At 44.3% G+C, this 21561-nt stretch overlaps 2 protein-coding genes across 2 annotated transcripts in view; both read left to right on the forward strand.

Moving 5' to 3' along the window:
- Positions 1–16764, forward strand: part of LOC139456728 (octapeptide-repeat protein T2-like) — a 126553-nt gene extending 109789 nt beyond the window's left edge. The window contains exon 2 of the mRNA XM_071238388.1: positions 15935–16764. Coding sequence (XP_071094489.1) covers positions 15935–16764 — 830 coding nt within the window. The remainder of the gene's footprint in view (positions 1–15934) is intronic.
- A 250-nt stretch (positions 16765–17014) lies between these two features.
- Positions 17015–18335, forward strand: LOC139456744 (apical junction molecule ajm-1-like). The gene is made up of 2 exons (XM_071238389.1): positions 17015–17480; positions 17815–18335. Exons 1-2 carry the CDS (start codon positions 17015–17017, stop codon positions 18333–18335), a joined length of 987 nt encoding a protein of 328 aa, XP_071094490.1.
- Positions 18336–21561: the final 3226 nt, after the last annotated feature.

A 21561-nucleotide genomic window follows, 5' to 3' on the forward strand; every position in this document is an offset into this window, starting at 1 on the left:
CTGGAATCTGTTGATTTCGGAAGTAGAATCAACACAATCACTGGAATCTGTTGATTCCGGAAGTAGTATCAAAACAATCACTGGAATCTGTTGATTCCGGAAGTAGAATCAAAACAATCACTGGAATCTGTTGATTCCGGAAGTAGTATCAAAACAATCACTGGAATCTGTTGATTCCGGAAGTAGTATCAAAACGATCACTGGAATCTGATGATTCCGGAAGTAGAATCAATTTCTTCCGGAATCTGCAGATTTGTATGATTCCTTCGACTATAGCCATGCTATGGTTCATATAAGATTTATCCAGGTTTAATTGCACAAATGCAGGTTCAGATCTGAAATAGTTATAAAAAATACAATTCAACTGTACGATTCCCACTATGTCATGAGCATGTGTTTATGAATCACTAGCATACAGTGATGACACCAGGTGTTCGCGAAAAGGTGTATTCTGCCACACCGGTGATACCTGTTACAAATATATGCAAAGATAAGTCAATTGTTTACCTAAAGAACACGGGAACATATGACATTAGGGAATTCGGAATCATGTTTATCACTGATGCGTCACATTCTACCATAAGACGTTTTGAAAGCTTTATTGAGTCCTTGAATGTTGTTACCTTGATCATTCATCTTCTGAGCAAGAGTCGTATGACGCTCTTTGAAATCTTGGCAGAAAGAACATGCTTGATTGTACCTTAAAAGTTGTGTAATGTGAATACCAAATGCTGGAGCTGTAGGAATATTGCTCGACATAAATGGAAAGTTGACTATTGAAAAGTGGAAGTGATCGCTCTTGTCATCCAGTCTTCATCTTCCCGAGGCAAGGGCATTAACTGACTACAGAAAGTCCAGTTTCCACCCTTGCCGAACTAGACTGGAATTTCCAGGCTCGATGGCAGCGTAACCAGTGGCTATTACTAGTTATGTCCCTTCTATATCCCTCTTATTGACCAGTCAGATTCAGTCTCTCGTATCAATTGCATATGCTTCAAACAAAATGACGACGCCCACGCAAGACGATCTGATCGATAATCAAGATCTATATTGTAATAAAACGGGTCTTACCCCGCGAAGTGCATCAAAATACTTGAGCACCTTGATTAAAAACAATAAAAGATTTGCAAAATGTCTGTCGCCACCCAGTTGACGGTACACAGGCTTTGCAAACCCTGCAGTCTACCGAAATCTGCACTTTGAAATCCATATTGTTTACGAACCGGATGTCTTGTTCGTTACGCGATTTTAATTGGACTATAGACTCGTTGGTCCAGCCAAAATGTAACTCCGGAATTCCAGCCTAGTTCGGCAAGGGTGGAAACTGGACTTGTATAGTAAGTTAACGCCCATGCCACGGGAAGATGTCCAGTCTTGTGGATAGTGTTTCGTCACTCTGAATCTTAATACATAGATCTAAATACTAACATATGAGGCGGTCTCGGCGACCGTCTTTATTTCTAGTTCAGGTGGTTAAACCAGTGGACGGGAATAGTTACAGAACGTTACCAGATCATTGCTACACCTTAAGTTAAAGTTCTAGGCCGAAGTACCTTGTTTTGACGTAGCCAAATTGAACAGAAATAAAGATTCCTATGCATAAAGAAGCAGATTTGCAAGAAGGTGAGCGCAAGTAGTGCCCATGGGGATGCCGACTTCTTGCCCCACACAGCAAACACGCGATAGCGTCCATGTCATTCGGTAGCTTGTTGAATGAAACGAACAATGAGATAGACATACCTAATTTTGTTTCTAGATCAGGGTCACCTTGTTCATAATATGCATAAGAAATACTTGTATTTAGTTTATAGAAGTTAAAACATGATTAAGTTGGTCATTCTGGAATTGTATACTCGCCGCAGAACATGCATTTCATAACCCGTGCACGTGCGAAAGATTCAGGAAACATTCCACGTGAATCACGCAGGTGCGACTCGCACAGTACTCAAAATGAGGTTTAAAGTTCTTGAATATTCTAAATGCAGCCATCAAAACTCAAACTGAATGTTGTTTAATCATTCAAGTTCTGTGTTAACGTTCTATGAATATTATCCATTGCCTACATAGGTAAGAGAACTCGGCCCCCGCTTCTGACTCAGTACAGAACCGACCGTTTGATTTCTTCTTTTCTTTTTTTATAGGGGCAGACACCGGGTCCTCACACACACACGTACATTAACGGATAGCGGGGATTGTGATATAAGGAATACCAATACAACGAATTGTCTCGTGTTCTCGGTCTCAACAAAATTAGATTCTTTACTGAGATACGATACCTCTCTGGGTGAAGATCGGAGGACACCTTCAAAGGACGTAGCGTCGGGTGAACTTTCTTAATTATCGGCCAATCGACGTACAGGGTTCTCAATTCTGGATACAAGTGAAGGGGGCATTAAGAGAAGCATGTATAATTTCTATATGTCGAAAAAGATATGAAAGGACAACTTCCGAAAGGACATAATTTTACTGTTGTGGATATCTTAAACACCCTTTCGTTTCTGAGCGCCATGGCATCTATAACCAAAATGGTGCACAATAGAATGAATACGTGTGTTCTGTGTGTGTCCCCAAATCTTCACCCAGAGCGTTATCGCATCGGAGTAAAAGATCTGATTATAAAGAGATTGCTCATATACTATACCTGTTGTAAGCTTGTAAAGTAACTTGGGGAAAATGGAACCGTGAGAACGACAAGGAGGTGTCTTTGTATTAATCAAACAAATATATCCAAGATATCCCATGCAAATCTATAATAGTTGGCAAGTCTAGATTACTGTAGTTTCTGAAAACGAAGATAGGATATGGGCTTTTTATTACATTGTATTAAGATTATTTAACATTGTTTTTTTTTTAACATGTTCATCTCAGAGACTAGATGTTAATCTACGTCTGTATGGAACAATATTAATAAAATATTTTCTTTTTTTATCTTATATGAAACGGCAGCCGGCATAGACATGATGCTTACATCTCCAAAACAGGTTCCCGTACTGAAACTTCGTTATTCGATTAAATAAAACAGCCTTATTGCATGAAATATGAGCGATATGAATCGTAACTCTGTAAGGTCAATCTTGACATCTATTGACCAGTCGTCTATTGATACGCCGAAACCCCTTTGCCATGAAGAATAAATATACTTTCAAGTCTTTTCAAATCAGACTCAACCACTGTGTTACTGAAACACCTGTCAACGCAGCTTGTGACTTATGACTTGCTTGCACACCATAACCTCAATGCACAAATCGAGCTTCGAAAATGTTTCATTTTATGCAATAAATCACATTGAAACGCTGCCCCGAACGTGTCTCCACGCGCAATACATCATTGAAACTGACCACTGTAAGTTTCCCAGTACGGGGATCGCCAAGCCCAGGATCCCTGTAGGCCAGATACTTTATTGATAGGTCGAGGCTTTAGACAATAAATCTTTCAGTGCCTCTTTACACGTTGAAAGCATATGTCTGAAGATTAGAAAGCAGTGTCTCTACCTCAGTGTCCCAAGCCACGTGAGCGTGTCTATTTCAGGAGAACTGACACGCAAGAATATTGAACCACGTGAATCAGGAATTATGAACAGTCATCAATTTCAAGTTTTACTCGATAGTCCGACTGCAGTAATGAAGATGAATTGGGGCTGTGTAATTATCTGCCTTCAAAGTGTTATGTAATACGGATAAATTTTATTACCGTAGACTTTACGACAATATAGTTTTAACACGCTATCGACTTTATTGATAATCCTATACAAAGCTAAAACAAGACGCCATAAATTGTATTAGCGTTGGATTCGAAAGAGAATTTACATAATTGAAATAATGACTTATTGATTGCAGATTGATTAAAATATCAAAGTTTATTGATTACTTAATCAATCTATATTTGAGGGCCTACATAGTGATTATTCCATCATGTAAATGGTGTTTGTGGCTTATTTGATAAATCAAGGATTGATAATATTAGTGTATAGAAAATTGATCATGAGAGAATTTTGAGTTAGTGACATATCGAAATATGACAACGTTACATTTACAAGATCAGAAGCGTGAGTTCCAAGTCATTAAAACCCTCGGTGTACTGGAGATACATAATATTATATATTCGCATGAAAACACAGAAACGCCCAGGGGCGGTCGGGTAGCCTAGAGGTTAAAGCGTTCGCTCGTCACGCCGAAGACCCGGGTTCGATTCCCGACATGGGTACAATGTGTGAAGCCCATCTCTGGTGTCCACCGCCGTGATATTGCTGGAATATAGCTAAAAGCGGCGTAAAGCCATACTCACTTACTCACTCACCAGAAGCGTCACAACAGAATGAAAGCAGCGATTCATGAAAGTGAGTGACTGAGTGAGTTGGATTGAGCGCCACTTTGAACATTATTTCAATTATATCACGGCGTGTCAGTTTATTTGGGGAGAAAACCCCGAAACGGCGAAGGTCATAGACGTTTAATACCACTTTGGCGAAACCCACGAATAAGGTGTGGTGCCGACAAACCAAGGACCAGGACACATCTAAGACCTGCATCTGCATCGATTCCCGACATGGGTACAGTGTGTGAAGCCCATTTCTGGTGTCCCCCGCCGTGATATTGCTGGAATATAGCTAAAAGCGGCGTAAAGCCATACTCACTCACCAGAAGCGTCACAACAGAATGAAAGCAGCGATTCATGAAAGTGAGTGAGTGAGTTGGATTTAGCGCCACTAAGAACCAGGATAAATCTAAGACCTGCATCAATTCGGTCTTACCTCCCACATCAAGCTTACATGCCCCGATATAACTGAAATACTGTTCAAAGTGGAGTTAAACCCTACTGATGCAGCAGCATCAACTGAAATGCTCAGAAGAAATGATGATCAATGCAAATCTCAACAGATGACGGTTACTACATGATGAAAATGACCTTTGGATGAAAACGTGTAACAGCTGAAATATTGGGAAAGTCACATTTTGCCACAACAAAGAGTTTTCGTCGAAGCAGAGGTGAAAGAGGGGATATGACAGCCTCCTTCAAACATCTCGCCGACAGATAAAATCTGCAGATTACCTTTGAGTGTTTACAATACGATAAATCAATGAACAAAGCGGTTTTGAAAATGCAAGCTATTGAACAACGATTGTGTGAGTGTTGGATACTTCAGATCAAACAAGATCAAACTTTACAGAAATAAGTCTTGATGCTTCAATTTTGTTGGAGTAAAACCTACGGGTGTCCCCAAATTATTAAGATAATTGGGGATATTAATTGAGTGAGTGAGTTTGTTCTGACGCTATAATTTCATTTAAAACTACTTCAGTTGAAGACATGATTTTTTGTATGGATAACAATTTCTATATTCTTTGTAGCATCCTTCGTATATCAGTATTATCACGATTGGTGTGGTGAGGTGAGGTGAGGTGAGGTGAGGTGAGGTGAGGTTAGGTGAGGTTGGGTGAGGTGAGGTGAGGTGAGGTGAGGTGAGGTTTAACGTCTCCTTCAATATAATTATACTTATACTGTACTACTTTTAGCGCCTTTTAGTATGACGCGTGTGTGTGGTGGGGGTGGGGGATGGGGATGGGGGATGGGGGGTGGGGGTGGGGTGGGGTGGGGTGGGGTGGGGTGGGGGGTGTCATACCAGGCAGACGCTCACGGAGGTCCATCTCGATGGAACAGATGCAGGTTGGATGAATGTCCAGCCAGGCAGATATTAAACATGTGTACTTTGTCAAACCCACGGGATGGATATAATGCTTGCTGTTTGGGGTCTGGGGTTCGAACTAAAGAGCAGCGGATCCTGACGAAATGGATGCAACTCTGCACAACGACGTATTTAATCCAGTACTTTTAGAAACCCTTTTTGAAAACACACTGAACACTTTGTGAAAGGGGATATTTTAGTTGAAATATGTGTACTCGATGGCTTAAAACGGCTGTTGAAACTTGTCCATTTCGGCGGGGAAACAAGCATGAGCGTTATCTCACGTGTATAAACCCAGATATACATCAATGGCTGCAAACGCGTTTGGCATCCAGTTATCTGTATCACGTTGCCTCCTAGCATAAGGATTCAATCAGCATAGTTACGAGAGATAGTGGTGCAGCACAACAAGCGTGAGTTTGGCGAGTGCACTGCTCAGCTTCTATGCTCCAGGCCCGAGGGTCCTGTCGGTTGAGGTATGTGTGGACACGATGTTGGTTTTATTGGAACGCCGGGTGATAATACATTGCTGCCTTCGTCTCACGACCGACGGATTAGATTTTCAAAAGTGTTCTCATTGAAAAACACTAGTACGACCTCGTGACACACACGCTATCGTATTTTTTATGCATTCGTGATTGTTTTAAATTATTTACAACATAACAATATGCCTTAAAGGTACTCAAATATTGAAATTTGGGAGAATGTATACATTAAAATATGATTTAGAGGAACCATTGGATGAAATGAGTCTGTTTATAATAATATTTGGAAGACAATACATTAGTTCAGAGGAACTGGACGAATTTGTCATGCACGTCGGGGGCCACCGCTGGGGCAGGATACGCTCACTTTCACGCAAATATCACCCCCGCAAACAAGTACGCGTGGACCCAACTTTGAGTATAGAGTGGGCGATGTGATGTAACTTGGGAAGGGTTTGGCCAACTGGGTTCCAATTAGGTCCCATTTTATTACACAATATATAGATGTTATCACGCGAGTGTACTTTGGGATAGTTGTATTAGGAATACACATCAGTGAGTCAGTATGGCTTAACTCCGCTTTCAGCAATATTCCAGCAATATCACGTCTGGGGGACACCAGAAATGGGCTCCAGAATAAACATTACATTATCGGGCTTTGGTTCGTCAATAGTTGCTTGTGATACATTAACGCATGCTCTTGATAGTCAGAATCGTACAATGGACTCTGCCTTTAGCAGAGATTTCTTACAATTATGGGGATGTTTTTGTCGCTTTTATTTAGAGGAACTGTTTAGAGTCAGGAACGGTTAGGAGCATATAATACTAATATATATAATCTTACTACTCCTCTTAGGGCGGTCGGGTAGCCTTGTGGTTAAAGCGTTCGCTCGTCACGCCGAAGACCCGGGTTCGATTCCCGACATGGGTACAATGTGTGAAGCCCATTTCTGGTGTCCACCTCCGTGATGTTGCTGGAATATTGCTAAAAGTGGAGTAAAACCATAAATCACTCACTCATTACTACTCCTCTTGCCGTTCTACCACTCTAGCTAAGCGTCTGTCTGTCGCCCTGCTTCTTGGTCCGTCTCCATGTCCGGTCGTGCTTTTGGGTGTTACACAGCACAAAATATTAATCCCTTAATCATTCATATCTCATAACAGGACACAGCTACCACACTGTGTACAACGAACCAACCCGTTCCCGACATCATCAAGTATTCTTCTACCTTACGATCCATATTATTTTGGATCGAATCTAATAATAATAATTGCTTTCACATTTTTGGACTTTAATCGAAAATCGATTTATTTACATGTTTTCAAGCGACTTTGTGAAATTAGATACCAAAAATAACTTCAGCAATATCAACTTTGAATTGGATTGCTGTAATTAACATTACGAAAATGAAATGAACATCATGTTGATATTGATTCCCCCGGGACATGAAATCAACACTGATGTGACGGTTGATGTTAATGTATGGACATCGCTAACCTGTTGCATTACACAGTATCATATAAGCCAGATTTGATGTGAACTAAATATACATATATACGATGTCTATAGCAGTGATTGTCATACAGTCGCCACCGGGTGACCGTGTCTTAGATGTGTAGATAGCAAATCGACAAGGTAGTCATCAATTTCACTTCTCTGATCTCCTTATATCGGATGAGTGACATGGGTTAATAGACACGTACTCTTGAGGTAGACAGAGAGGCGATCCACGGGAGATTCAGTGTCCATTATAACCTCAGTGGCTTCTGTAGGATAGCTGCTGCGATTTAACTGTGCTCAAGCAAATGAACAGATTTCTTAGGAGATTTCGACGTAATTTGTCCGATTTCGTACGACGGATATACATTTTGAATGGTGGATTCACAGTTGACAACGAATTACATGAACGAAGAGGTCCACTACAGAAAGGGCGGGAGTGGGTCTTGCCATATTTAGGTTCTTCAGTCCTGACTACAATAAACTAGACATGCTGATCATGTTGGTTTTCGAAATGAGAAATTTTCAAAATGCGGATCGATGAAAACAGTTCGCGAAAAACATGAACACTTCCTGACAGCGTTAATCTTAGGCTGTGCATTTATATCAAATCGTTACAGAGGAGTCAGCATTTCGTTCTAACCGACGTCCCGATTTTGCATTACTTTAAATTGTCATATCAATTTCAAATTAAACTATTTGGTCCAGTTTTCTGTAAAATGTGGCTTAAATGCTGCCATGCTACCTCATACTCTTACATGCATTTGTGAAGGTGTAGCGTTAATGACGATGTATGTCTGTCTAGCACTGAGGGTAAGGTCACGAAGTACCTCAAAACAACCCTATCTGGTTAGATGCCGTCTTACATATGAGCCATATGCAATCTACAAGCCGACAGTTTGCATACATACATATATATTTCATAAGTCAGTGTGCCTTTTGCATATATATGTTACACCCAATCTGTGCAACTGCTCATTGCCTGCATTGGGCAGGCCGTTTTTCGTTTCACTAACCTTTTAGGTGTGAAGCACTTCTCCAACAACGACTTCTTTACATCCCACACAATTGTTATATCTGGCCAAATATGTGTAAATTGCGTAAAACGTTATCACCTAAAAATATATCCACTTTGAAACATCTGTCCAGATTCATTATACATTTGAACACATTATTGCGTTAAGATGTCTAATTTAAAAAAAAAAAATAATAATTATTATTATTATTATTATTATTATTATTATTATTATTATTATTATAATATATTTAAATTATTATTTTTCACGCAATGGGCTGTTGCACAGCTTGGATGTAACATCTATAGAACGTCGACGCCGGAGAATAACCTCGGTTATCCGACGAAACAGGGGCAATCGTTTTCAGTATTTTAGTCACAAAACCTCCGACCTACCCTCCCCTGTAATAAATGACCGGTTTCCTACAACTACACCTGTTTAGGCTGAACTGTGGAAGAATATCAGTAAAATCACGAATTAACTTCGAAAGTAACGAATTAAAAATAATATGTAGTCGTTACATCTAGTGTTCTTGAGTTATGTTGGTACAACATTAAAAGTTATAGTTTTTAGCCGATGTTTCAGTTCCCAGATGCACTTTACAAATAGTGTTAACAAGGACAAATAAAAGCTATTGTATTACCGCACAACGAAAATCGTGTAGGTCGTTCCCAGTGTATCAGATATATTCAATTTACCCGGAGAGAATGGTGTGATACATTATGTGATGTTCTTCATCTCTTATTTGGTTCAATCTATTCAGATTTATTTGCTCGCGGGCCATGGTTAGATTTCTTTAATTGGTTTCAACATTTTTGTGTAGATAGGGTGAATGTTTTATCAAATATTTGGTACTTCATGTCAAAGGAACTAAAGGGTCACTCTGTGCGTCTTTTGTCGTCTAGTGTGGATGTCCGACGTTGACTGTCGTTTGTCCTCCGTCTGACGTTTTATTGGACATCTGTCAACGCTTCGCGATTCAACGTGAAGTTGGGAATTGGTTCAAAGATCACTAGTCTCCCGTCAAATAAAGCGGTTAAATCGAATATTCCCCGCAGTTCAATCTACCAATGTTGACTAGCAGCCGGACTCAAGAGTCGTTGAATAGGGTCAAGTACCTGGCTCTTCAGAAATGAAACCGAAACTTTAATATGAATTCGACTATCGACAATCGACCAGTGATCAGTGAGTGAGTGATTGAGTTGGGTTTAACGCCGCTTTTAACATTACTCCAGTTATATCACGGCGTGTCAGCTTAATGTAGGGGGAAAGCCCGAAGTGATGAGTGATCAGTTAAGCCTCTCTTTTATAACATCTACTTTTTATATTTACATAACTAGAGGGATATGTCTTCTGTTGGAACAAACACATAATATGAAGCGGTTATGGATATGTATATGCACAATAGCCCCTTGCGATCTGACGTTGTGCTAAGCCAGCAATGAGAGCCTAAAGTAACCTACATTGAAAACATGTACTGTACTTCGGGTACTGCGTGACGAGCAGACTGTACAAACATGAGAATATACTTCAAACCGTGGTCCGCGGTACAAACAAGAGAGTGTCTGACAATTCACCAAGTGTTCCATGGCACTAATATTCGTTAACCCGCCATGTGTTCCACGGTACAAGCAGGAGAGAGTTTGTCAAAACGCCATGTGTTCCACGGTACAAGCAAGAGAGTGTCCGTCAAACCGCCATGTGTTCCAAAGTACAAGCAGAAGAGTGTCCGTCAAACTGCCATGTGTTCCACGGTACAAGCAAGAGAGTGTCCGTCAAACCGCCCTGTGTTCCAAGGTACAAGCAAGAGAGTGTCCGTCAAACCGCCATGTGTTCCATGGTACGAGCAAAAGAGTGTCCTTGAAATAGCAATGTGTTCCAAAGTACAAGCAAGAGAGGGTCCGTCAAACCGCCATGTGTTCCACGATACAAGCACGAGAGTGTTCGTCAAACCACTGCTAGTATGTGTTCCGCGGTACAAGCAAGAGAGTGTCCGTCTTGATTTCCACAGTACAAGCAAGAGGGTGTACGTCAATCCGCCATGTGTTTCACGGTAAAAGCAAGAGGGTGTACGTCAATCCGCCATGTGTTTCACGGTACAAGCAAGAGGGTGTCCGTCAAACCGCCATGATTTCCACAGTACAAGGAAGAGTGTGTGCGTCAATCTGCCATGTGTTCCATGTAGAAACACATATGAGAATATTCGTTATACCGCCATGTTTTCTATGTATAAACACATAACAGAGTATTCGTGAAACCGCCATGTGTTCCAAGACATGGAAAGGAGAGCGGATCCGTTAAACCGCCATGTGTTCCAACAGAACAGTGATCTTACAACAACAAAAAAAACAAAGAAAAAACAACAAAATAAAACGATTTTCCCTTATTTGGATTGTAAAAATTGGAAACATAATTAGTTTGACATTTGAAAAGGTAGTTTGTAATTCATGCACATCCTTGTACGTTCCTTTGCATGAACTATTTCTTTTTCTTCTATCTGAAAACGTTTTAAAATATGTAAGCAATATCAATTTAATAATGCGCGGTTATCTTAAATCAAAGTATTAGATTTGTGCCAGGAAATAGCGATGTTATATTGATCGTGAGTCTCCCCACCGAAACTTTATCCTTCTAAAGACATCGTTCCAAACCGATGCGAATCAATTTCAATTACGTCGGTCAAAGCACTTAGATCATAAATCGACTGGCTACCAAATTTTGAGATCAGTTCAATCATGTTGAGTGGCTGGATATGTTGAAGCCGCCATATTTTACCTTGTTGGATCAGTTCGGTGCCATAAAGAACGCCATTACCAAATATCGCCTTACGCTACTTGGTAGCCAAACGTCGGTCTACTTTCCATTGCGGATGTTTATGGCCGCAGACGTCTGAACGCTTTTATTCCAAGTTTAAACGTAAAGTAGTTCCTGTGTGATTGACCAACACATATCCCATCTCTTCAATGGTTTAATGGTTTAAACACTATCGGTTTAAGTATCGGACCCCATTGACTAATTAAAGACGATGCCATGGAAAGAAAGTATTAAAACCTTCCTATTAATTGATAAAAGCATTACAAAAATTGGAAAAAAAACACGCAGACAGTTCTGGTGTCATAATTTAGACACATATTTCTTGCTAAACATGCTTTAGTCTTTAGCTAAACCACACACTGAAATCGATGCGTGAGCAGTTACAGCAAACGCGCACCCATGTCAAACTGCAACATACACTTAACTGAAGAGAATCTTGTTCGTACACTGGTCCCATTCGAGGTTGTATCTCTGTGTTAAACTCGTGAACCTTATGACCAGTAGTAGGTCAGTGTATGTTAACATTTCAGTCATGACCTATGGGTGTTCGCATTAAGTCATGACCTATGGTAGGCCAATATATGTCAACATGTAAGTCATGACCTATTGTAGGTCGGTGGATGTTCGCATGTAAGTTATGACCTGTGGTAGGTCAGTTCATGCTAACATGTAAGCCATGACCTGTGGTAGGTCAGTTCATGCTAACATGTAAACCATGACCTGTGGTAGGTCAGTTCATGCTAACATGTAAACCATGACCTGTGGTAGGTCAGTTTATGCTAACATGTAAGCCATGACCTATGGTAGGTCAGTTTATGCTAACATGTAAACCATGACCTGTGGTAGGTCAGTTTATGCTAACATGTAAGCCATGACCTGTGGTACATGTAGGTCAGTTTATGCTAACATGTAAACCATGACCTGTGGTAGGTCAGTTTATGCTAACATGTAAGCCATGACCTATGGTAGGTCAGTTTATGCTAACATGTAAACCATGACCTGTGGTAGGTCAGTTTATGCTAACATGTAAATCATGACCTGTGGTAGGTCAGTTTATGCTAACCTGTAAACCATGACCTGTGGTAGGTCAGTTTATGCTAACATGTAAACCATGACCTGTGGTAGGTCAGTTTATGCTAACATGTAAGTTATGACCTGTGGTAGGTCAGTTTATGCTAACATGTAAGCCATGACTTATGGTAGGTCAGTTTATGCTAACATGTAAGTTATGACCTGTGGTAAATCAGATGATATTAACGGACATGTAAATAAAAACGTCAAAACCCTTTCCATACATTGTATCATTCTGACTATATCATATATGTTTATAAATCACCATTAATTATCAGGCGCTTGCGAAAAGGTGAGCGTTTCCTGTTTATCCGGTGCCAACCGTCACAAACACGTGCAAAGGCAAGTCAAGTGTTCATCTGATCATTAAAAATAGGGAATTGCATCGGACATTATAATGGTCACTGATGGGTAGAATTTGGAAATGCCCTCCATATGTCTAACATAAAGCCCTACTAAAGCTTAACTAAGGCCCGGAATGCTGTAACCATGATCAAACAACTTTAACGCTCTATGCAATCTTCGAAGAAGCATCATGCTCCATTGTTGTTCAAACGTTGACACATGTAGACGCCAAAGACTGAAACGGCTGAACTATTGCTCGACATGAAGGCGACAAAACGATTTCCAAAATAACAATATACAATAAGAGTCCATTATAAGACTCCAACTACTTCAAAAACATGTGATCATGAATCATCACCATATAGCGATGATCTCAAGTGTACCCTACACCACCGGTGGCACCGTCACAAACAGGCAACGTACTTATTCATCCCACCTGTCATGCAATCCTATGGACAGTACAGCATTTCACATATCGTAGGATCTAGGATGTGTGATGTGTGAATGACATCAATGACATGTGTGCCATATGATGTATCAGCGCCACATATTCTTCTTCCACCAAAGGTACCAGTTTTCAGTTTCATCTTGATCTATGTCAATGTGTCTCCGGGTCATTCTTTATCCATCTCGCATCAGAACAGCCGTTCAAGAAACCAAGATATCCTCAGTAGCGTATCCGAACAGTTGTTCCAGATGCCTGGAGATTATCTAGGATTGGACAGTTTTAGATTCTTTGAATATCTTCAACGCCAATTATGTACATTTGTTCACCCTCTCCATAAAGTTCTACGATCTCACAGATATATACTTATAAAACATATATACAATTGTGTAAAATAAAAAATGGTATATATGACATACGGATAACGTTGGTTCATTTGGCCTGATTGATCTATGATATAGTTGTGTCATGGTTTATAGAACACGGATATACGTACGTCACATATCTCTGAGGGTTGCACAACAACTAATGCTGACAGAATATCACAAAATAAATCGGTGCTCTCAACTACATTACGAGGCACAGCAAAACACTCTGTCACAAAATGTACATATATATACTTCAAGCAATTACCGACAAATAGTCTGTCCCTGGATTCACCTTAGGCATGCATTCAATATTAGTGAGTTTTCCAGTTAATCGCGATGTGTCAGCTTAATTTGGGAGGAAAGTCCGAAGTGATGCAGGTCTCAGACGTTTAGCACTTCGGTGAAACCTACGAGCACGGGTATGGTGCTGACAAACCTAGAAACATAATCGGGGCGAACCGGGATTCGAACCCACAATCATAGGTTGCTGGCATGTCCAAGGGGCGCAATTCTGCACGGCGAATCGCGGCGCTTTAGACGACTGGGCCACCCGTGTCCCCATTCAATATTAAGGTGACACGACGTGATATGATGATATCAAACTGATATAAAAATGAAACCCGGGTGTCTATACAGTAATAACATCCAAGTGGCTTATAAAAAAAATTGGCACCGGGTGTGTATAACCACAGAGGTCAGGGTATAGTTCACCTATGTCAGAGTGAGTGAGTGAGTGAGTTGGGTTATTGCCGCTTTTAACAGTATTCAAGTCATATAACGGCGTGTCAGCTTAATGTGGGAGGAAAGCCGAAGTGATGCAGGTCTCAGACGTTTACCACTTCGGTGAAACCCACGAGCACGGGCATGGTGCTAACAAACCTAGAAACATAATCGGGGCGAACCGGGATTCGAACCCACAATCATAGGTTTCTGGCGTGCCCAAGGGACGCAACTCTGCACAGCGAATCGCGCCATCTGTCAGAGTGTCTATTAGGCAAATTACGTCTTTTTGTGAAACTATTAGTCGCTGTAACAAGCGACCGTGTACAACACAGTGCGTTGACAACAACCGTTTCCAGCTGCTTTTCTTTTGTAAAAATAATCTCCTTGTTAAGTTCAGTTTTTCTTTTAACCACAGTTTTAAAAACAGTCGACGTGACTCATGCACGTTTATTTCAATATCTGATGATTTTATATCTCTTTTAGGATGTTTAACAGTTAATTATCGATATCACTTGGCCATATAATACCATGGATGACGCTGTCCACACGAAGTGCGATCATAGCCAGATCGCTCTCGACGCCCACACAGGCCTGGTCCTAAACATTCGCCAGAAACTATGATCACTTAGTCTACAATTAACACTCACGATATCACCAACGTTGACACAGCAGTTTGTGGTGGACAAGATGACCTACGTCTCTTACATCCGTTTTGTGGGCTATGCATTTTTCTTTTCTTAATTTATCTTAAAGAGAAAGTGACATTTTGAGAGATTCTTGTGATTGCAACATCTTCGTAACAATAAGCCACTCCAATAACGTCTTCTTCTCCGGGAGTTATCACTATAGATTTGTAAGACGTTAATTAATTGACCTAGCGTTCCCTTTCTTCCCGCTCTGGCGTGGAAGCGCTTCGATGTCCAGCCATCGTAATCTTATTGAATTTGAGAAAAAACTGTACCAAGGTTTTTTCATCATTGCTAAGATGGTCGCGGACGTAATTTGCTTCAATGGAGTCATTGAATAAAGTGACTGGTTTTTGTCCCTAACTATCAGCATGCCGGAGTTGATTCAATGTAGCCAATTTCTGTTCCACGTGAAGGATAGTCCGTTTTGAATAGAAGAAATCTGGTGGCGCCGTTTTAATGCCTCGATTAGATCCACGAAAACAGCATTTGTATGATCAGTGTTACAGCTGCCTGAGCACGGGAGTCTGGGATCCGAATGAGATGGGGCGTTAGACTACACAACTGAGCTGGAATATGTGACAGCAGTATTCCAGGAACTGCACTGAATATGAACTCATAAAACGACTGAACAGTCCGTGTGTGGTTCAGAGCTAATAAAGAGTGTTATCTGGTTCAGTGGGACCGCACCTACTACCAGCTCGAGAAAACGTTGATATATAGTGACTCTCAAAATCTAAAAGCGGGGTGAAGGGAGCAGAGAGTGGAATAGGAGTGAAGAGATGGTCGAGCGGAGTTAGGGGCGTGGAGAGCGGAGCTTGGAGAACGGAGCGTGGAGAGAGTGAGGAGTGGAGAATGGAAAGCGAAGCGAAGAGAGCGAGGCGTGAAGAACGGAGCATGGAAAGCGAAACGCAGAGAGCAGAGCGTGGAGAGAAAAGAGCGACGAGTGGAGCATGGAAAGCGAAGCGCGGAAAGCGGGGTGTGGAGAGAAAAGAGCGGAGAACGAAGCGCGGAAAGCAAAGTGCGGATAGCGGGGCGTGGAGACGGAAGCGCAGAAAGCGTGGCGTGGAGAGAAAAGCGCAGGGAGCGTGGCGTGGAGAGCGGGGTTTGGAGATCGAAGTGCAGAGAGCGGGGCGTGGAGAGCGAAGCGCGGAGAGCGGGGCGTGAAGAGCAAAGCCCGGACGGAGAGCGGGACATGGAGAGCGGGGTTTGGAGAACGAAGTACAGAGAGCGGGGCGTGGAGAGCGAGGCGTGGAGATCAAAGCGCGGACGGAGAGCGGGACATGGAGAACGGGGTTTGGAGAACGAAGTGCAGAGAGCGGGGCGTGGGGAGCGAGGCGTGGAGATCAAAGCGCGGACGGAGAGCGGGGTTTGGAGAACGAAGTGCAGAGAGCGGGGCGTGGAGAGCGAGGCGCGGAGAGTGGGGCGTGGAGAGCAAAGAGCGGACGGAGAGCGGGACATGGAGAACGGGGTTTGGAGAACGAAGCGCACTGAGCGGGACATGGAGAGCGAAGCGCGGAAAGAGGAGCATGGAGAGCGAAGCGCGGGGAGCGGGGAGGGGAGAGAAAAGAGCGGAGAGCGATGCGAAGAGAGCGGAGAACGGAGAGCAGAATCACTTGAATCCACCTGAAAATTAAAGAGTGGAGAGGGGATCGTGTAAGGTGCAGAGAGTGGAGAGGGGAGCGTGTAAGGTGCAGAGAGTGGAAAGGGGCTCGTGTAAGGTGCAGAGAGTGGAGAGGGGCTCGTGTAAGGTGCAGAGAGTGGAGAGGGGATCGTGTAAGGTGCAGAGAGTGGAAAGGGGCTCGTGTAAGGTGCAGAGAGTGGAGAGGAGAGCGTGTAAGGTGCAGAGAGTGGAAAGGGGCTCGTGTAAGGTGCAGAGAATGGAGAGGGGAGCGGGTAAGGTGCAGAGAGTGGAGAGGAGAGCGTGTAAGGTGCAGAGAGTGGAAAGGGTCTCGTGTAAGGTGCAGAGAGTGGAGAGGGGATCGGGTAAGGTGCAGAGAGTGGAGAGGGGAGCGTGTATGGTGCAGAGAGTGGAAAGGGGCTCGTGTAAGGTGCAAAGAGAGGAGAGGAGAGCGGGTAAGGTGCAGAGAGTGGAGAGGGGAGCGTGTAAGGCGCAGAAAGTGGAGAGGGGATCGGGTAAGGTGCAGAGAGTGGAAAGGGGCTCGTGTAAGGTGCAGAGAATGGAAAGGAGAGCGGGTAAGGTGCAGAGAGTGGAGAGGAGAGCGTGTAAGGTGCAGAGAGTGGAGAGGAGAGCGGGTAAGGTGCAGAGAATGGAAAGGGGCTCGTGTAAGGTGCAGAGAGTGGAAAGGGACTCGTGTAAGGTGCAGAGAGTGGAGAGGGGAGCGGGTAAGGTGCAGAGAGGGGCTCGTGTAAGGTGCAGAGAGTGGAGAGTAGAGCGTGTAAGGTGCAGAGAGTGGAAAGGGGCTCGTGTAAGGTGCAGAGAGTGGAGAGGAGAGCGGGTAAGGTGCAGAGAGTGGAGAGGAGAGCGTGTAAGGTGCAGAGAGTGGAAAGGGGCTCGTGTAAGGTGCAGAGAGTGGAGAGGGGATCGTGTAAGGTGCAGAGAGTGGAAAGGGGCTCGTGTAAGGTGCAGAGAGTGGAGAGGAGAGCGTGTAAGGTGCAGAGAGTGGAAAGGGGCTCGTGTAAGGTGCAGAGAATGGAGAGGGGAGCGGGTAAGGTGCAGAGAGGGGAGCGTGTAAGGTGCAGAGAATGGAGAGGAGAGCGGGTAAGGTGCAGAGAATGGAAAGGGGCTCGTGTAAGGTGCAGAGAGTGGAGAGTAGAGCGTGTAAGGTGCAGAGAATGGAGAGGAGAGCGGGTAAGGTGCAGAGAATGGAAAGGGGCTCGTGTGAGGTGCAGAGAGTGGAGAGGAGAGCGTGTAAGGTGCAGAGAGTGGAGAGGAGAGCGGGTAAGGTGCAGAGAGTTGAGAGGAGAGCGTGTAAGGTGCAGAGAGTGGAGAGGAGAGCGGGTAAGGTGCAGAGAATGGAAAGGGGCTCGTGTAAGGTGCAGAGAGTGGAGAGTAGAGCGTGTAAGGTGCAGAGAGCGGAGAGGAGAGCGGGTAAGGTGCAGAGAATGGAAAGGGGCTCGTGTAAGGTGCAGAGAGTGGAGAGTAGAGCGTGTAAGGTGCAGAGAGTGGAGCGGAGAGCGTGTAAGGTGCAGAGAGTGGAGAGGAGAGCGTGTAAGGTGCAGAGAGTGGAGAGCGTGTAAGGTGCAGAGAATGAAAAGGGGCCCCTGTAAGGTGCAGAGAATGGAGAGGGGAGCGTGTAAGGTGCAGAGAGTGGAGAGGAGAGCGTGTAAGGTGCAGAGTGGGGAGGAGAGCGTGTAAGGTGCAGAGAGTGGAGAGTAGAGCGTGTAAGGTGCAGAGAGTGGAGCGGAGAGCGTGTAAGGTGCAGAGAGTGGAGAGGAGAGCGTGTAAGGTGCAGAGAGTGGAGAGCGTGTAAGCTGCAGAGAGTGGAGAGGGGAGCCTGTAAGGTGCAGAGAATGAAAAGGGGCTCCTGTAAGGTGCAGAGAATGGAGAGGGGAGCGTGTAAGCTGCAGAGAGTGGAGAGGAGAGCGTGTAAGGTGTAGAGAGTGGAGAGGAGAGCGTGTAAGCTGCAGAGAGTGGAGAGGGGAGCGTGTAAGCTGCAGAGAGTGGAGAGGGGAGCCTGTAAGGTGCAGAGAATGAAAAGGGGCTCCTGTAAGGTGCAGAGAATGGAGAGGGGAGCGTGTAAGGTGCAGAGAGTGGAGAGGAGAGCGTGTAAGGTGCAGAGAGTGGAGAGGAGAGCGTGTAAGGCGCAGAGAGTGGAGAGCTTGTAAGGTGCAGAGAATGGAGAGGGGAGCCTGTAAGGTGCAGAGAATGAAAAGGGGCTCCTGTAAGGTGCAGAGAATGGAGAGGGGAGCGTGTAAGGTGCAGAGAGTGGAGAGGAGAGCGTGTAAGGTGCAGAGTGGGGAGGAGAGCGTGCAAGGTGCAGAGAGTGGAGAGGAGAGCGGGTAAGGTGCAGAGAGTGGCGAGTGGAGAACGGAACATGAAGAGCGGAATATGTAAGGTGCGTGTAAGGTGCAGAGTGGAGAGTGAGGGGCGGTGCGTGTAAGGTGCAGAGTGGAGAGTGAGAGGCGGTGCGTGTAAGGTGCAGAGTGGAGAGTGAGGGGCGGTGCGTGTAAGGTGCAGAGTGGGGAGTGAGGGGCGGTGCGTGTAAGGTGCAGAGTGGAGAGTGAGGGGCGGTGCGTGTAAGGTGCAGAGTGGAGAGTGAGGGGCGGTGCGTGTAAGGTGCAGAGTGGAGAGTGAGGGGCGGTGCGTGTAAGGTGCAGAGTGGGGAGTGAGGGGCGGTGCGTGTAAGGTGCAGAGTGGGGAGTGAGGGGCGGTGCGTGTAAGGTGCAGAGTGGGGAGTGAGTGTCGGTGCGTGTAAGGTGCAGAGTGGGGAGTGAGGGACGGTGCGTGTAAGGTGCAGAGTGGGGAGTGAGGGGCGGTGCGTGTAAGGTGCAGAGTGGGGAGTGAGTGTCGGTGCGTGTAAGGTGCAGAGTGGGGAGTGAGGGACGGTGCGTGTAAGGTGCAGAGTGGGGAGTGAGGGGCGGTGCGTGTAAGGTGCAGAGTGGGGAGTGAGGGTCGGTGCGTGTAAGGTGCAGAGTGGGGAGTGAGGGACGGTGCGTGTAAGGTGAAGAAAGCAGCGCGGAGTGTGGAGAGTAGAGAGCGGAACATGTAAGGTTGAGAGCGGAAAGCGGAACATGAGGAGTGGATAGCGTAGCGCGGATCCGAGAGTGAGACATTGGTGCGGACCGAGGGCAGAGCATAGTGAAGAGCGAGGCTTGGACAGAGCGACGAGAGTGCAGGGTGAACAGAGAACAGCGAGAAACAAGGAGAGCGGAACATGAAGCTGGGAGAATACGGAACCTGCGGAGTGGAGACCGAGTACAGATGAACATAGCGATCGGCGCGTAAAACGTGGAGAATTAAGCTGTTGTCCATACAATATTGAACCATTTCACAGTGCTTGCTTTTGCGTTTGATATTCACTCCCAAACTCTTTTTGTTCAATTCTGTTCACTTTTCAACACTGAAAACAGTCCTTGTCTAAGATTAAAGCATTCTAAATTAATTTTTTTGCAAAAGCAGCTGACGATGGATTTGGACGCGCTTGGTGTAAGCTGGCATGATCAACATGAAAGATTCATTATCTATATTGTCTCGTTGGTTGCATGCTTATCGCCGTTCGTGGGCGGACATGGTGACACACACTGATCTCACAGGGAAAGTCTGGACGCACTTAACGAAGAAAGCCAATCACGTGTGTCGTAATATGAGCCGAAAGCAACAAAGAATATGCGTTAAACGGAACAATCCCAGGAGGTAATCATTTGACACAATAAAACCAGCGAATGACATTTTTGTGTTATCGATCTCAATGGGAAATGCTTGACAATGACCGTTATTTTGCAAGATTTAACATTACAGTTTCAAATTTTCTTCTCGTTATTGATTATTAATTAAACCACAATAGAAGCACAACAAGTGAAGACCACCACACTGATGCGAGTGTGATGAAACTAGCATGTCCTCGAAATAAACCACACGTTAGATATGTGGTGGAATTAATTGTGAAATGACAGTTAGATACAATCAAGGCTATTTGAATCCGGATGATCCAAGTTTAAGGTATCTCGAACCTGGATACGTGTGTCTCTAAATATTTAAATTTTGTTATCTGAAATCTTGTTCGTTACCTATCCTATCTCGATCTTAGTTTTGAACGCTGGTTATCACATCCGGGCTGTAGAGACACTGATAATCGCATCCTAGCTGTACAGATCCTGGTTATTATGTCCGAGCTAATGGGAGATATCACTTTCCGTGTTCGAGCCATAGAGATAATGCTAGTGGTTATCTCGTCCGAGCTAAATGAGTAAGAGGTTATCTCGTCCGAGCTAGTCGTCCCGAGTCTAGTTGACAAGATGCTGGTCACCCCGAGTCCTGTTATCAAGATGCTGGTCGTCCTGAGTCTAGTTATCAAGATGCCGGCCGTCCCGAGTCTTGTTGTCAAGATGCTGGTCGTCCGGAGTCTTGTTGTCAGGATGCTGGTCGTCACGAGTCTAGTTATCTTGCTGATGATCGTCCCGTCTAGTTGTCAAGATGCTGGTCGAGCGTCTACTTCTCAAGATGCTTGTGGTCCCAATTCTTGTTGTCAAGATGCTGGTCGTCCCGAGTCCAGTTATCTTGATGCTGGTCGTCCCGTCTAGTTGTCAAGATGCTGGTCGTCCCGGGTCTTGTTGTCAAGATGGTGGTCATCCCGAATCCCGATATGTATAGCGATCTTAGTGGAAATAAATATTCTAAAGTATATTACAAGTTACATTACTCGTAACCACGTTTCGTTAATCCGGAAAGTTGTTAATCCGGAGATTTAAGAAGGAACGCTATTGTCCGGATGACAGCCACCCACTGTCATAATATACAGTGAAT

This window comes from Haliotis cracherodii, unplaced genomic scaffold (assembly GCF_022045235.1).
Source record: "Haliotis cracherodii isolate W230 unplaced genomic scaffold, xgHalCrac1.p SCAF_1, whole genome shotgun sequence".
Classification (NCBI taxonomy): Eukaryota; Metazoa; Mollusca; class Gastropoda; order Lepetellida; family Haliotidae; genus Haliotis; species Haliotis cracherodii.

What these genes read in the sequence shown, in the direction of transcription:
- LOC139456744 (XM_071238389.1), top strand. Translation starts at nt 17,015, where the DNA reads ATGGAGAGGGGAGCGGGTAAGGTGCAGAGAGTGGAGAGGAGAGCGTGT. An exon ending in GAGAGTGGAGAGGGGAGCGG is followed by an intron (nt 17,481 to 17,814) that starts GTAAGGTGCAGA and finishes GGTAAGGTGCAG; the next exon opens with AGAGGGGAGCGTGTAAGGTG.